The following is a 14,325-nucleotide window of genomic DNA, read 5'->3' as shown; positions in this document are numbered from 1 at the left end:
AAAAAAGAAACTTATCAAAACCAAAACATTCATTTAGTCTCTATCAAATACAGTGACCAAAGAAATTTAGACATTTAGAAATTTAGATTACTTTCAGCCTTCTGCTGAAGGAGAGACTACTCAAAAGTGGGAACAGTCCTGGACCCCAGAACTTAAAAACTCACATGGGGATGGGATAATGCCTCAGTGTGAGTTCCAACGGCAATGCAACATTCTCTGTGTGACAGATCCTGTCCCAGTCCTCACAAGAATGATTACTATCTTAACGATTTGGACATCAGGGACCTGACAGAAAGAGATGGTGAAAAGGGGCCTCTCAAAGTCATGTCTATCTGATAAGGCAGAGGCTCTCTATTGCTACATGATGCTACTTCCTGACTCTCCAGGGATTGCTGAGGACAGCTGTAGGAGTGTCCTGCAGAGCCCTCTGGAGAACCACCTTGAGGGGCTGCCTCTGCCACTGCCTAAAGGAGCCACCGAAAAAGTAAATGAGGGGGTTGGCAGAGCTATTAACACAGGACATGACAAGGGCCACCAGGAGAAACCTACAAGGTAATGAATTAATATCATTATAAAACCAATATAATAGGAACCAGTAAATTCCTAGGGACACAGCAAGGAGGATGGAGACAGGTTCAGGGAGCAGGATGGTCACATACAGCCTACTTAGCAGCATTGGCCTAGAGCTACAGAGGATTCTGACTATCAGGACCAGCAAAATCACAACTAAAATGATCAGCCATGCAGCACAGGTGAAATCCAATGCCTGACACCTATCAGTGTCAGAATCCTTCAACAGGAAACCACAATAGTTCCCTTCCAGTATGCTCAACAGCCAGAGGCAGGGCCAGAGCACAGCACATATGATAGTTGACATGTGTCTTGGTCGATGGAAGCGATACCAGATGGGGCACAAGATGGAAAGACAGCGCTCAGTGCTAATGGAGCTGAGCATGCTCATGCCTGCAATGTAATAAAAGATCATCACGGTGTTTAAGAACTCTGGGATGGAGACTGAGTTTAAATGAAAGAAGTTGATGAATGTCACCAGAAATCCTATAAGGTGGCAGCAAAGGAAGAAGAAGTCAGCCCCAGCCAGGTTGAGAATGTAGATGGAGAAGACATTCCTGCGTATGCATAATCCCAGAAGCCAGATAACAACCGCATTTCCTGCTAGCCCAACCGTGGCAATGATGAAAGTCAGCAATCACAAGATAAGTTTCTCCTTGCCACATTGTGGAGGAACAGCTGGGTCACTTCCAATCATTGTTGTAATTTCAGTCCACAAGGCTCAAAACCCTCCTCTGGTATCCCTGAGAACATAAACAAGATGTGAGCAGCAACTGCAGCAGGAGCTCTAATTCTCAATACCACCCTACTAGGTGGGAACTACTGTCCTTGTGTCACAAAGAGTGAAACAGAAGCTTGCAGAGATTAAGTGATTCATCAAAGACTGGGAATTCCTACAGATTTGGCTTCAAATTCAGTTCTTGCTGCAACTTGCTGGGCTAGCCTGAGACTGTCTCTCTAGTACAAGACAGGTCCTCTTCTGACATGGGAAAATTCTGATTCCAATGTCCCCACTCACTGTCCTAGGCTATGTCATGACCACAGGGGGCAGGAGGAGAAAAGCCAGGTACATGCCACGGGACAGCAAGAGAGCTCTAAAATGAGAAATCCTTCTGCACTAAGACACAACTTGGTGGATAAGAAACTTGAAGCCTCAGGCATGAACCATGGCCACCTTCAGTGACTGACAGAAGGAGAGAGAGGAAGTTATGATTAAAGATCACAAAGGAAATGTGGCATCTTGTTGGAACTGGTGTGTGGATGGCCAGTCCTCTTGTGCCAGATATGGCACAGTGGGTCAGCTTTATGAAGACAAGATTGAATTTTCCCTTGCCTATTTCTATGTCCTTAGCACCCAGGTCTATTAGAGAATCACAAAATGTGGTCAATAAATTTGTATTGAACAAGTGGATGAATGAATGAGTAAAATGGGAGACTGGGAGACTAAGGGCAACTAAAATTTGGGGTAATATAACATATATTTTAATAATTATTTTATTTTGGCTATAGACTGTGGCTATAAGGACAAAAAATGACATTGAATTTCATAAATGATTTCAAACCTGGTTGAAATTAAATACAAAGGTCTGTGAGAAAGTAGAACAATATCTCTACTGCTTTTCTGGCCATTATTATTTTATTTCATGACTAGTAATTGAACATGATCTAGTCATATAGAAGAAGGAACATAAAAAAATATTTGTTCCAGGTGTTAAATATTATTATCGTGCAAAACCACAAGTATAGGATCCTAATTAAAATAAGCTAACTCCATGTATGTATAATGTCAAAATAGACTCCATTGTCACATATATGTGAAAAGAACAAACACAAAAGAAAATAATATATTAGGCATACCACTGTTTACTAATAATATAATCAATAATTTTCCTAAAATGCCTATTTTAATTAGAGAATTATGTAAATTACTTGCTGAAACCATTTTATCTTTTTGTGTTTCTCATTTCTTTTCAAATGTTTTAAAATTTGTTTTAATTAGTTATACATGACAGTAGTACATTTATGCACTTTGACATAGCATACATAAATGGGGAACACAGACATTTTTAAGTGATATTAATCAACATAAAATATGCATGTAGAGAATGAAGCTGTAATTCTTCATGATTCCTTCTGTTGAAAGCTCTGGTGCATTTTAAGAAATTCTTTATGCCTGCAAAGGAGGCTAATCACAGTCACTGTCATGTCTCCAACCCTGAGAGGGTCAGTACATGTCTTTACAGAGCACCTTTAGCAGAGTATAAGCCCATTGCTTAGGGAAGTGATTCAGAGATGAACTCAATTTCTTGCACTTTTGAGTTGTATAAAGCAAGTTTGGGAAACAAAAGAGAAGTGGCAATGGGGCTGAATAGAAGGAATCAAGACATGGAGGTATCTAAAGGGGAGTTAGTAAAAAACTTGCTACAAGGCATGTGGTATAAAACACACACTCCCTCTCTCATGAAAATTGAGTTGTATTCTTTGTAGTTTAAAGTATTTTTCTAAGAGCATCTTCTGCTAGCATTTTTTTTAAATCTCATTTGTGACAATCTTTCAGTAATAAGAGAAAATCATGCACAATTTAGGTTGGAACAACTCACAAGGAAGTGAATAGTATTAGCAGTTGGCCAAGTGATTAATTAATCTTTTTATTTTCTGAGCAGTCACATGAGGCAAATTATTATTCATGTTCCCATCATACATATGAGAAAGTGGAGATAAAAGGTAGTTGTGAAATTTGATCTTTGTCTTACTCCGAAAGGTGGTAGAATGTGAATGTGACCCACAGTTCAAATTTCACCAGCCCCACAGCCCCACTTTCAGGGTGATCTGCTGACTAAGCATGCAACATAGATAGAGAATGAAACCACTGTTTTCTAGAAATTCAGAAATGGCAATTTGCCTGGGCTCTCGCTCAAGGAGGTCCATGGAACAGGGTAGAGGAGAGTATGGCTGCGGAGTTGCTATTCAAGACCTCCAGAGAGCAAGCAAGTAGCAGGTCTGATTTAATTGCACAGTTACCATGTATATATAGTCAATACAGGAAGCCACCAATACAATTTCTGGCCAACTATCCTTGCAGTGACCAATCAAGGAGCAGGCTGTGGAGCAAGCACAGGGACTGCAACATGTGGCCTCACGTGCAGGGTTTGTCCCTATGGGGTAAGTGGTTTGCTGCCCACAGGCCTAGCATGGGGGAGTGGTTTGCTACTCAGACACCCTTAATATATGCCCTGTATGCAGTACTCCATGCACTTGTCCCCACAGCAATTGTCATATTTGTCTTATTAAAATAAATGGGAACATTTTGGAATCAGCCAGGAAGAACAACCAGGACATATGAAAAACACAGGAGCTGGGTAGAGGACAACAGAGCAGAGATCTCAGTGTATAGGAATCCCTCTGTGACTCTGAAAAGGCCCCCATTTGTACAGATTCTCCAAGACTCACATAGAACAGAAGGATCCTAATGGGAGATGGCAGGATCTTCAGAGTATCAAGGACTATATCCATCCTTCTCACGTTCTCATAGTTCCTATAGACCTGGTTGACCTAGGAGATTATGAGTGATGAGGGTCTCTGGTGTTCTCCCTCATGACATATTCGTGCCACTGAACAGAGTTCACATTTATGTTATCAAAGTATAAGTCTTATTTTCCCTTTTGGTCCCTCACATTATACTCAATGCTCTCTAATACCTATACCTGCTTGGTTCTCAGTGCTGTCTTTGTTGGTCACTACTATGTTTCTGCTTTCTAGTACAGGTCCTTCACATACCTTTTATTATAATATCCTCATTTATCAGGAAGAATCTGAGACCAAATGAATGCAAAACGTATTTCAGCATAACAGAATGAAGATAAAATACAAAAGAAATTCAAGTCTCCTGGAACACTGTACAAGGTTTTGTCACTGTTCTTTGTCACATGTTTCATTATGAGGGGAGCTCCAGAGAAAAATCTTGCTTTCTGGACAGTGAGAAAGAATCAGAGATGTGGAATCCACAAATGGATCCAAACAGCCATACTCCTCCTTTCTCACATAACAATACTGAGAGTGATAGACCAGAACAAGGACTGTAGTCCAAGCCTCCCTCACTGTTGAAGGCAACATATCACTGAGCATTGGTAAATGGGACGTGGGCAGAAGTGATGTGGGAAACTCCTGGGTTCTGCCATTCCTTCCCTTTCCCTCCAGGATGGAATGATGATGTATTTGAAGGCCATGAAGGTCCATGAGGATGAGGGCACCTCTCTAGACAGAGGGAAGTAGATACTGCACGGTAACGTGGTGCCTGCCATAATGGAGCTGCCAGTTCTGGGTCTGATCAACACCCTCTTGTTAAATTACTACTCTAACTGGTTCCTCTTTGCTGTATCAAATATCATAGCTTAAAATACTTAGAAACACGTTTCTTCACTATATACCATTCCCAGTTCATTTATGATGGTAGTGAGAGATTACTTTTTTAAAAGCTACCATACAGGGAGATACAAATAAACATTCAAACAAACTGGGAAGAGATAAATGAGAAAATGTATCTATCACTTTGTGAGAGAAAAATTCCCCCCAAAATGCAAAACATGAAAAGGCTATACAAAGAGATGGATTCTTTCGCATTTGCTGTCAGAATGTCATGTTCAACCTTCTCTACCTCCTTGTGCATCCTAGAAGGAGACATTTCTATGTGCCACTAAGGGAATCCTTTTGCTCTGACTTCTGGTTGCACTTGCCCAAAAATATGTATTGAGAGGAGATTTAAAGGCAGAAGGAGAGTAATTTGGTGATTTTTAATTTCCTGGTTCTTTAGGCTAGGTGGTGAGTTGGCAGTGGCAGTGCTACTGTGTTACTAAGGACACAGATTCTATGTAGTACATTTCCTGTGACCACATTTAAAAAACAAAACAGCTACTTATTCAGCCATCTCTGAGTCCCAGTGACTTCTCCTTTTGATTGTTTTTAAACTGTTGATTTCAAGCTCCTTCATATCATGTTGCTTGGTGGTTATGGAGTGAAACTCACCATCCCTTGCAAATTTTCCAAATCTGTCCATATTAATAAATTTTCCTTTATGAGACTTCTCAATTATCTCTTTTAGGTCATTGGTTTCCTACAGAGATGCTGAAAGAAACATAAAACAGAGAAACATTTATAAAGGAGAAAAAACAAGTGATAAATTTATTCACAGGATTTATTCTGGAAAAGCATATGTATATCCCACTCTACTTCCTTGGTTAAGAAAAGCAGAAGATTTTCCATTATTAAAGTAAATTTGGACAGTTGTAATGAATAGAGAAATGATCAGATGTTATAAAAACAGGGTAGTCCAAGTTTACAGATTTCATTTCTCCCACAATCAACCGTGAGCACCGAAGTTATAAAGAGGGAGCTTCATATCTCCTGACTTTTCCAGCTACAGCCCTTGTGGATCCTTTCATACCTAACAGCAAAGTAAAGTGAATTATTCCTCATTTGTATATGAACTAGAAGGAAAAAAAGAAAAATGATTTGAAAATAAGTTCTTGCTAAATTCTTACCTTTCTTCAATTCTCTTGCCAGCAGTGACAAGTCCTGCTGAAAGGAAGAGCCTCCTGTACCTTTGACTGTCACTCAAAGATACTTCTCTGCCCTGGAGAAGTGACTGCAGAATCTGAGTGAGGCCTGGTGCTCCAGTGACCATCAAGATGCCAGAAAGCCCTGTGGCTTCTTGTACAGCCCTGCTGACAAATGGAAGTGTGGAGTCTGCTGAGTCATGTACCTCACAAGATGCTTCTTGACATTTGGTCAAACTCTAATCCCATGTCTCAATCTCTGCCCATCCTCACCCAATCAGGTCTCCTTCTGTGGAATTAATTTTGTTTTGGGACTTCTTGCTGCATACAGACCATAAATTCCAAGTAATGTGAGCTTGAACTGAAAGGCTACATAACTAAAACTAAATCTCATTTTAATTACTTGCCATCTGTGGCCCTCCATGTCCTGGCCCACTCTTCTTCATTGTCATAGCAGTCACACATGCTGGCTTACATGTTCTTTTTGAATACTGAAGTGCATCACACAGAAAGGGACCATCTTTCTCAATCCTATTCAGAATCAATATCTTCACTTACTTATTCTTCTAAATTTTTGTTAGTTGTGGTTACAAATTTAAATAATAAAGTTAAATTTTGTATATTTTCTATCAAGTCATCTGTATTAATGATAGTATCAATTGATTTCCATGAAAGATACAAAAGATTTTCGATATGGTAGAGAATTTTAAAGTGACTGGGGATGTAAAATAGCTGTGATTAATATTCTAAAGACTCTCATGGAAAATGTGGATAGTTTGTAAAATCAGGTGGATATGACCCACTGAGAGGAAACTCTAAGGGGAAATGATAGAAGTAAAAATCACTCTAACAGAAATGAAAAATGCCACTGAAGAACTCTCATCACTATTATGTGCACGATCTAGAAAAAGATACAATGAACATTTAACTATAGGCTCATTGAAGGAAGATGATAAAAACTTCTAAATCAGAAAAACAAAGATTATAAAACAAAGACTTGAATAAAAATAAAAATAGAATATTCACAAGTTTGGATCCATTAAAATTGTTAACATATTTATATTCAGAATAACAGAATAAAATGAGAGAAAAAGAAGGGAAAATATTTGAAATAATACAGGTTGAGATTTTTCACATGATTGTCTGACAGCAAACCACAAATGCAAAGCAAAGAAAACACCAAGCAGGATAAATGCAACAAAAAACAAAATAAAAATCTCTGTCTAATCATGTTGGATTCAACTACAGAACATGAAAGACAAAGAAAATCATGAAAGACACCAGAGGAAGCATAGTTCATAGCACAATCGTATAAACATAAAAACAGAATGATAAAATGTCTGAGACAAATTCTAATAAAAATTAAATGAAGAAATAAATTAATCTACTCTTAGATTTGAAAGTTTTCTCACCCCTCGCTCAATAATTGGCAAATCCAGCAGGCAAAAATTAGTAGGAACTGAATAGTTGGAATTGAAGACCATCTTTAATCAATTGTATCTGATTGACATTCAAAAGTTTTATCTAATGAGTATAATACAACTACTCAAGTTCACAAGAAGCATTCATCAAGAACAACCACAAGCTAGGCAACAAATTTCGAAAACAGAAACCATACAGTGTATATGCTTTCAGATAATAGTAATTGAGAGATCAGTAACAGAAAGATAACTGGAAACACCCAAAATATTTAGAGGTTAAATGAAAAAGTTCTGTGGATCACAAGAGTAAAGAAGTTTCAAGAGAAATTGAAATTATTTCAACTAAATGAAAAATTACTTTTAAATTATAAAAATTGTGGGATGACATAAAGTAATCCTTAGAAGGAAATTATCCCATAGAATCATGTCTTTGCACACAGTAGCAAAGAAAAAGACAAAGATATTTTAATACATATCTTTGAAGGCATAGCACTTGCCTCCTTCTCCACAGAAAACCAAATCAACAACAGGAAGGAAGGAAGGAAGGAAGGAAGGAAGGAAGGAAGGAAGGAAGGAAGGAAGGAAGGAAGGAAGGAAGGAAGGAAGGAAGGGAGAGAAGAAAGGAAGGAAGGAAGGAAGGAAGGAAGGAAGGAAGGAAGAAAGAAAGAAAGAAAGAAAGAAAGAAAGAAAGAAAGAAAGAAAGAAAGAAAGAAAGAGGAAAAGAAAGAAAGAAGGAAGGAAGGAAGGAAAGGTAAAGGAAAGGAAAGGAAAGGAAAAGAAAAGAAAAGAAAAGAAAAGAAAAAAAAGAAAAGAAAAGAAAAAAAAATTCATTTCAAGGTGAGTGCCCAAGGAAGAACACTGAAACTCAGTAACTGAGATGTGGGAATGTTGCAGTCCACAGAGACCTAAGGTGTCAACATAGACAAACAAGCACATCAGCCAGTGTGGCCACAGACCATAGCTAATGGAAAGGGTAATTGGAAGAATCCCAGTAGACTCTATCTCCATCCATTCTGGCTACTTGGCAGTCCTATTCACATGTGGTTTCTACATTTGTAACAGGCTTAGAGCCCAGTAAGGGGAACTCCATAGGGTTGCCATGGTATTTTTGCTACAGAGAAGGAACTTACATTGTCTCCCCACACTCCCAGAGGACAGTCTGTGGTAGTGTAATACCATCTTGAGAAAGAGTTTGCACTGCTCTTGGGTATAGGAGACCACATCCCCAACCCTGGGGTTTCACAAACATTCTATCACACTAGCAAAAATGAATGTAGCCTCACAAATGCAACTAGACTTAGAAGTAGAACTGCAACCCAGCACCCTAGCCTATGCAGTGCCCTACATTATAGGAGACAAGTGCTTCAGGAAAGGTGCTGCCTCCAGCACTGTAGAAGCCATGATGTGGAAACTTACCCAATTTACATTTGGTCCCCATTCTCCCTTATCCTCCTTTTACCCACCACCTCCCAGAGAATTGTGGGATTACCCTGAAATGTATATGTGCCCACTGGGACTCCACAATGGCACTTCAGCAGCCCCATTGCTGCAGCCTTCTCACTGGGACCAGCATGCCACTGCCACAACTGTAAATTATTACCCCATACTCCCAATGCTGATGCCAGTGATTACAGAAGGAGACACGATAATAAAAATACATTGTGGTGTTCAACTGGGATCCTCATGAAAGTAGCCTACCAAACCATAAACTAAAATTGGATGAATTGACTAGAAATGGCTGAATCTGGACGCATATAACTTACCAAAATTGAATCTTCAAAACATAGAAAGTCTGAACACGTAAGGAGATTGTATCATTAATAACAAGTCTCCCAAAAAAGAAAAGCCAGAATTAGGTGGCTACACTCCTGAATTCCAGCAACTATTAAGGAAGAATACAATTTCTTTTCAAACACTTCAAAAAACTTGAAAAGAAGGAAACTCTTCCAAACTTATTTTATGAAGTCATCACACACCATGAAGCAAAATCAAACAAGTAAAAAACAAAGAAAAATATAGATCAATATTCCTAATGAGCATAGGTTCAAATTTCTCAGTCAAATACTAGAAAATTAAACCAAACAACACATACAAAAAAAATCACCCATCATTATCAAGTTGGTTAGCCAAGGAATGAAAGGATGGTTCAAATTGCAAATCAAAAATGGAATATATCACATAAAAAGAATAAGGATAAAATTTTATCATTATCTGAATAGAATACAGAGAAGGAATTTGATCAAATTGAACAGCTCTTCATGTTATAAACTCTGAATGAGTTAGATGTAAGAGGAATGAGGCTCAATATAATAAAGTCAATATAAACATCATGCTTAATGGAGAAAAACCTGAAAGCATTTCCTCTAATGTCTGAAACCAGAAAATGCTGTGTACTCTGCTCACTCTTATTCAATATGCTATTGGAAGTCTTAGCCAGATAGTAACTAGGAAAAAGAAAGAAATTGAAGGCATACAAATAGGAAGGCAGAAAGTCAAATTGTAGGCTTGCAGATGATACAATTTTATAGGGAAATACCTAAACACTCCATCAAAAGACTATTAGATATTATTTACGGTTTAGATAGGTGGTGTCCCCGAAAGCTCACGTGGGAGACAATGTGAAAGTGTTCAGACATAAAATGATTAGATTATGAGAGCTGTAATGTGATTAGTGTATTAATCCACTGGTATGGATTAACCTGAATGGTAACTATAGACAGGTGTGGTTGTCGGCGGGGACTAGAGGAAGTAAGACACTGGGGCCATGCCTATACGGTTAATATTTTGCCTTGATGGATGGAGTTGCTCCCTGCTCCCTGGCTGTAGTGAGTTGAGCAGCATTCCTCTGACACAATCTTCCACCATGATGTTCTGTCAGATCTTGGGCCCAGAGTTATGGAGTCAGCTGACCGTGGACGAAACCTCTGAAACCATGATCCAAAATCATCTTTTCATCCTCTAATTTGTTCTTATCAGGTATTTTGGTCACAGTGATGAGAAAGATGACAAAAACACAGGGCATGCATTTTAATTTCTGGGGCATGAAATTGTTTCTGGAACTTGGAAGATGTTCAGCATCTATGTTTCTCAAGAAGCTCCTGCTTGAAAAAATCACAGTTGTGGGGCACTTTGAAAAGAGTGGCTCATGCATCTGGTTTCACTGGAGTCCTGCAGGCACCACCACTCAAAGGACCGGAGGATTCCCTCTGCAGCAGACCAACCTGAGGAAAGCCTTGCTTTTTGCCCTCATTTAGCCTTACTGGCTTCTCCTGGGGAGAAGAATGGAGGGAAGCAAAAGCTTATCCAAGAATCTCCTTTATTTCAATACCAGTGGTGGATTTTCTTCTTAGTTACACCTTGAGGTATAGCATAGAGGATACCAAGTTTTCTCTAGAAAGAAGGAAAAGATATGAGAGTCCTTCATAGCACATTGTGTGAGCTGTTACTCTTGGAAGTTTATGCATGAATTAAATGAATACTTAAACCTAGTTGATCAAGCACTCTGCTAATTCCATGCATAACAAACACATTTTAAATAAACATCTGTCTAGTAGACTCTACATTCTATCTAGGAAATACACTGATTGATTCCTGGAAATGCTGAGTTCTCACATCCTTTGACTGAACTTAGTGTGCCTTGCTCTACCCTTAATGCACTGAGTTCTCTGATGTGTGTGTGTGTGTGTGTGTGTGTGTGTGTGTGTACACATATATATATATACATACCTATTTCCAATAATGCTTATGCTGGTTGAATTTGCCAATATTGCTGCCTATTTTATCATAACACAATGTAAATCAACAAAGTAGCAGTACAACAAAAGCTAATGTAAATGTTAAAAAACTAAAAGGTAGATTCAAAAATATTCTTAGTAAAATAGCTGTAAGTCTGAAAACTATATTCTGATGAAAAAATTCTGAACATTTAAAAATATCTTTGTGCACACTGCTCTCTCTCTATAATGATAAGATCTCTACTTTAAATAATCTGAACTTCAAATAATAGAAAATGCTTCAGGAATATGAGTCCTGAAAGAGAGAGAGGCTAGAAATCTATTTGCTGAACCCTGCTCAAAAGAAGTCATTCACTCTTCTTCATTTTTGTTGAATTAATTCGGATAAAAATTAAAATATTTATGTTACAAATTTATCTTACAATTATTACATGTACATTTGCAATTAACCTACAGAGCTGTGGTCCTCAAAGTGTCATTAAGTAGGCTTCCTACTGCAATATCACTTAGTTGCTCCGTTTATTCTATAAGACTTATATAGCATCCTCCATGTTCCAACCCTCATGCCTGGCACTGCAGATACAAAGACAATGAACCCACTGTCAGAGAGTTCATAGTCCATGAAATAAAGGAGTCTAGTCTAATAAAGACTGCCATACAATGTGACACATGCAATCATAGAGATGTCTGGGGGTGTGCAAGGGTGTTCACAGGAGGGACTGATCTAAAAGTTCTAACTTGTTTTTTTTTCCAAGATGAGGAGAATATTACACCCACCCTTCCAGATAGAGTGAACACATGGTTCAGAGAACTGAGAGACTGTCCACTAAGTGATTCCTCATAATGGGAAACAACTTCAGCAAATAGTTTCCAACTGATGAAATATTAAAATTCACTATGTTGAATTTTCTAATGGCCTATTAGCATCTACCTACAACTGAGAGGGGTGGCTGTGATGCTCTTTCTGGAAGATGGCATGGCATATATCGTGCATCAGTATCTTTAATACATAAATGCTGGCTATTATTATTAATGAGATTTGCTTTCTGGTCTCTAGGAGATTACAGTGGAGTATGGAAGAAAAGATCCTCTTACATATGTCTTTCATATTGATAATATTGACAAACACAGAAAAGGGAGTAGAGAAGGGGGAGATCTCAGAGTGTACATGCAGCTCTGAGAAGATAAAGCTCCTTCAAATAACTGGAATTTGAACAGATGACTCCAACTTACCATGCAAGTACCCTATTATCAGTCCAATCATCACTTTGAGTAGTCAAGGGGAAAATTGGATGAGGATAGATGGAAATGGCAGAAGAAATTTATCATGTAGTCCCTTCTCTGCCATCTGGAGTGAAAGTGTGCATATGGATGCATTACTGCTGTGCCAAGAAAACATGAAAGAAATAAAAGAAAAGCCATCCTTGAATGGCCTTATATTGTACTTTATTATTTGTTAGAAAGCCCCATAATGAAAACTTACATTGCTTGATATTCCTATCTAGGCTCCAAAATACCATTACTTGCAGGGATTACTTATACTAATTACTAACAATGCTAAATGGAAAATAAAGGCTCCAGAATAAAAGTACTGAATATGAGGTGGATTGGAAGATGGTGAACTGTGAGTGAAAATGGGGTAGATGCCAAGAAACACCTCGGGGTGGAATTGTGTCAACAGCTTGGATCTCTGAGGTTCTTGAAGTCCTGTACAGGAAATCACTGGGTGGTCCAGTAACTTGATAGGTACCCATGGCCACCAGGTTTCACTCCATTTTCCCTGAAGACATTTCACAAATTGAGGACAAGCAAGGGTCCTCTGGCATTTCTCAAAGTCAGAAAGGATCTTCTCCCTCAAAACTGAACAATTCTTTACCTCCAAACAAAAGCGTGGAGGGAAGGCGTGGAAGACACACCAAGAATTTTCCTACTTCCAGTTACAGTCTTCAGTCTCTGTTCGCATCCCTGTGTTTCTACTTTGGGGTGCTACATGCAGGAAGTCATGCTGATTCCTTAAGAAAATACAAGAGACAGAAGCTTCCCTCTGAAAACTGGGTGCTAGCAGCCTCAAAACTGGGAGTTACCAAAGGGATCAACCAGACCATTCTCCCTTCTGATCCATCTCCCCATATCCTGTCCTTTATTCCAATCATTCAAATCTGCTGTCTTGCATTCATTTATTGATATGCAGGCATATTATCCCAGAGCTGAACTGCTGAAGACCCAGGTCTCGCGTTTCATTTGCTTTATAACGTTATTTGTTTTTACTATCTCAAGTAGAAACTGTTGACACATATTGGAATTTTTGAAGAGCACATCATGATAGAAGTATTTACAAAGATGGGCAGGTTAAGGAAAAGTGACAAGTGCATGGTGAAACAGGGAAAGAACAAGGGAAGGAACACTGAGGAGACAGGGCAGTTGCAGAGGTGGGAGAAAATGAGCAAAAAGATGGAGAGGCACTATCTCGGCCAACACAGACTCAGACAGAGAGCCAGGAGATGTAAAACCCAAGTTCCTTTCCTCCTGTCCTCTCCTCTCCTGGGAGGGGTATTCTTGTGACTCTATTCAACCAGAAAGTTGGATGAAAATAAGTGACTCATAAGTGTCACAGACACCTTCCTCTTGATATGCCAAACCAAACAGAGAAGGAAGAAAGGAAAATTATTTTGGCAAATGACACTATCCCTCAAATCTCCTTCTCTGCTTCCTAGAGTCTTCTCTACCTAATTGTCATTGAATTGTTTTTCACAGTCGGAAATTAAAGGGCCACAATAGCAGTTACTTAGAGGTAAATAAGAGAAGGTGGGAAGGGAGAGGCTGAACATGAGTGGCAATTGGGAAGATGCCCAGAAAGATTTCTCTGTGGGTCACATCTTAAACTGCTCTGGTTTCTCATTTGCCCACAATCCTTTGCAGAAAATCAAAGGAAGGGCCATTTAGCATCTTGATAGCTTTTCTTATTCACTGCCTTTTCCTCTAGCTCCTGTATGCATCTCCTGATTTAGAAGACAGAGAAGGGTTCTCTGGTGTCCCTTAATCCGAGAA

The 14,325-nt window shown here is 38.9% G+C and overlaps 1 protein-coding gene across 1 annotated transcript; it reads right to left on the bottom strand.

Moving 5' to 3' along the window:
* Nucleotides 1-367: 367 nt before the first annotated feature.
* LOC144376650 (mas-related G-protein coupled receptor member X2-like) lies at nucleotides 368-1,198 on the bottom strand (the record flags this gene model as incomplete). The annotated part of the gene is made up of 1 exon (XM_078044907.1): nucleotides 368-1,198. A coding segment is annotated over one exon (831 nt), but the record flags the coding sequence as incomplete, so codon positions are not given.
* Between the last annotated feature and the right edge of the window lie 13,127 nt (nucleotides 1,199-14,325).

The sequence above is a fragment of the Ictidomys tridecemlineatus genome, chromosome 4 (genome assembly GCF_052094955.1).
Source record: "Ictidomys tridecemlineatus isolate mIctTri1 chromosome 4, mIctTri1.hap1, whole genome shotgun sequence".
Taxonomy (NCBI): Eukaryota; Metazoa; Chordata; class Mammalia; order Rodentia; family Sciuridae; genus Ictidomys; species Ictidomys tridecemlineatus.
The sequence above is the reverse complement of the archived record's forward strand: the minus strand, read 5'-3'. Positions and strand labels throughout refer to the sequence as shown.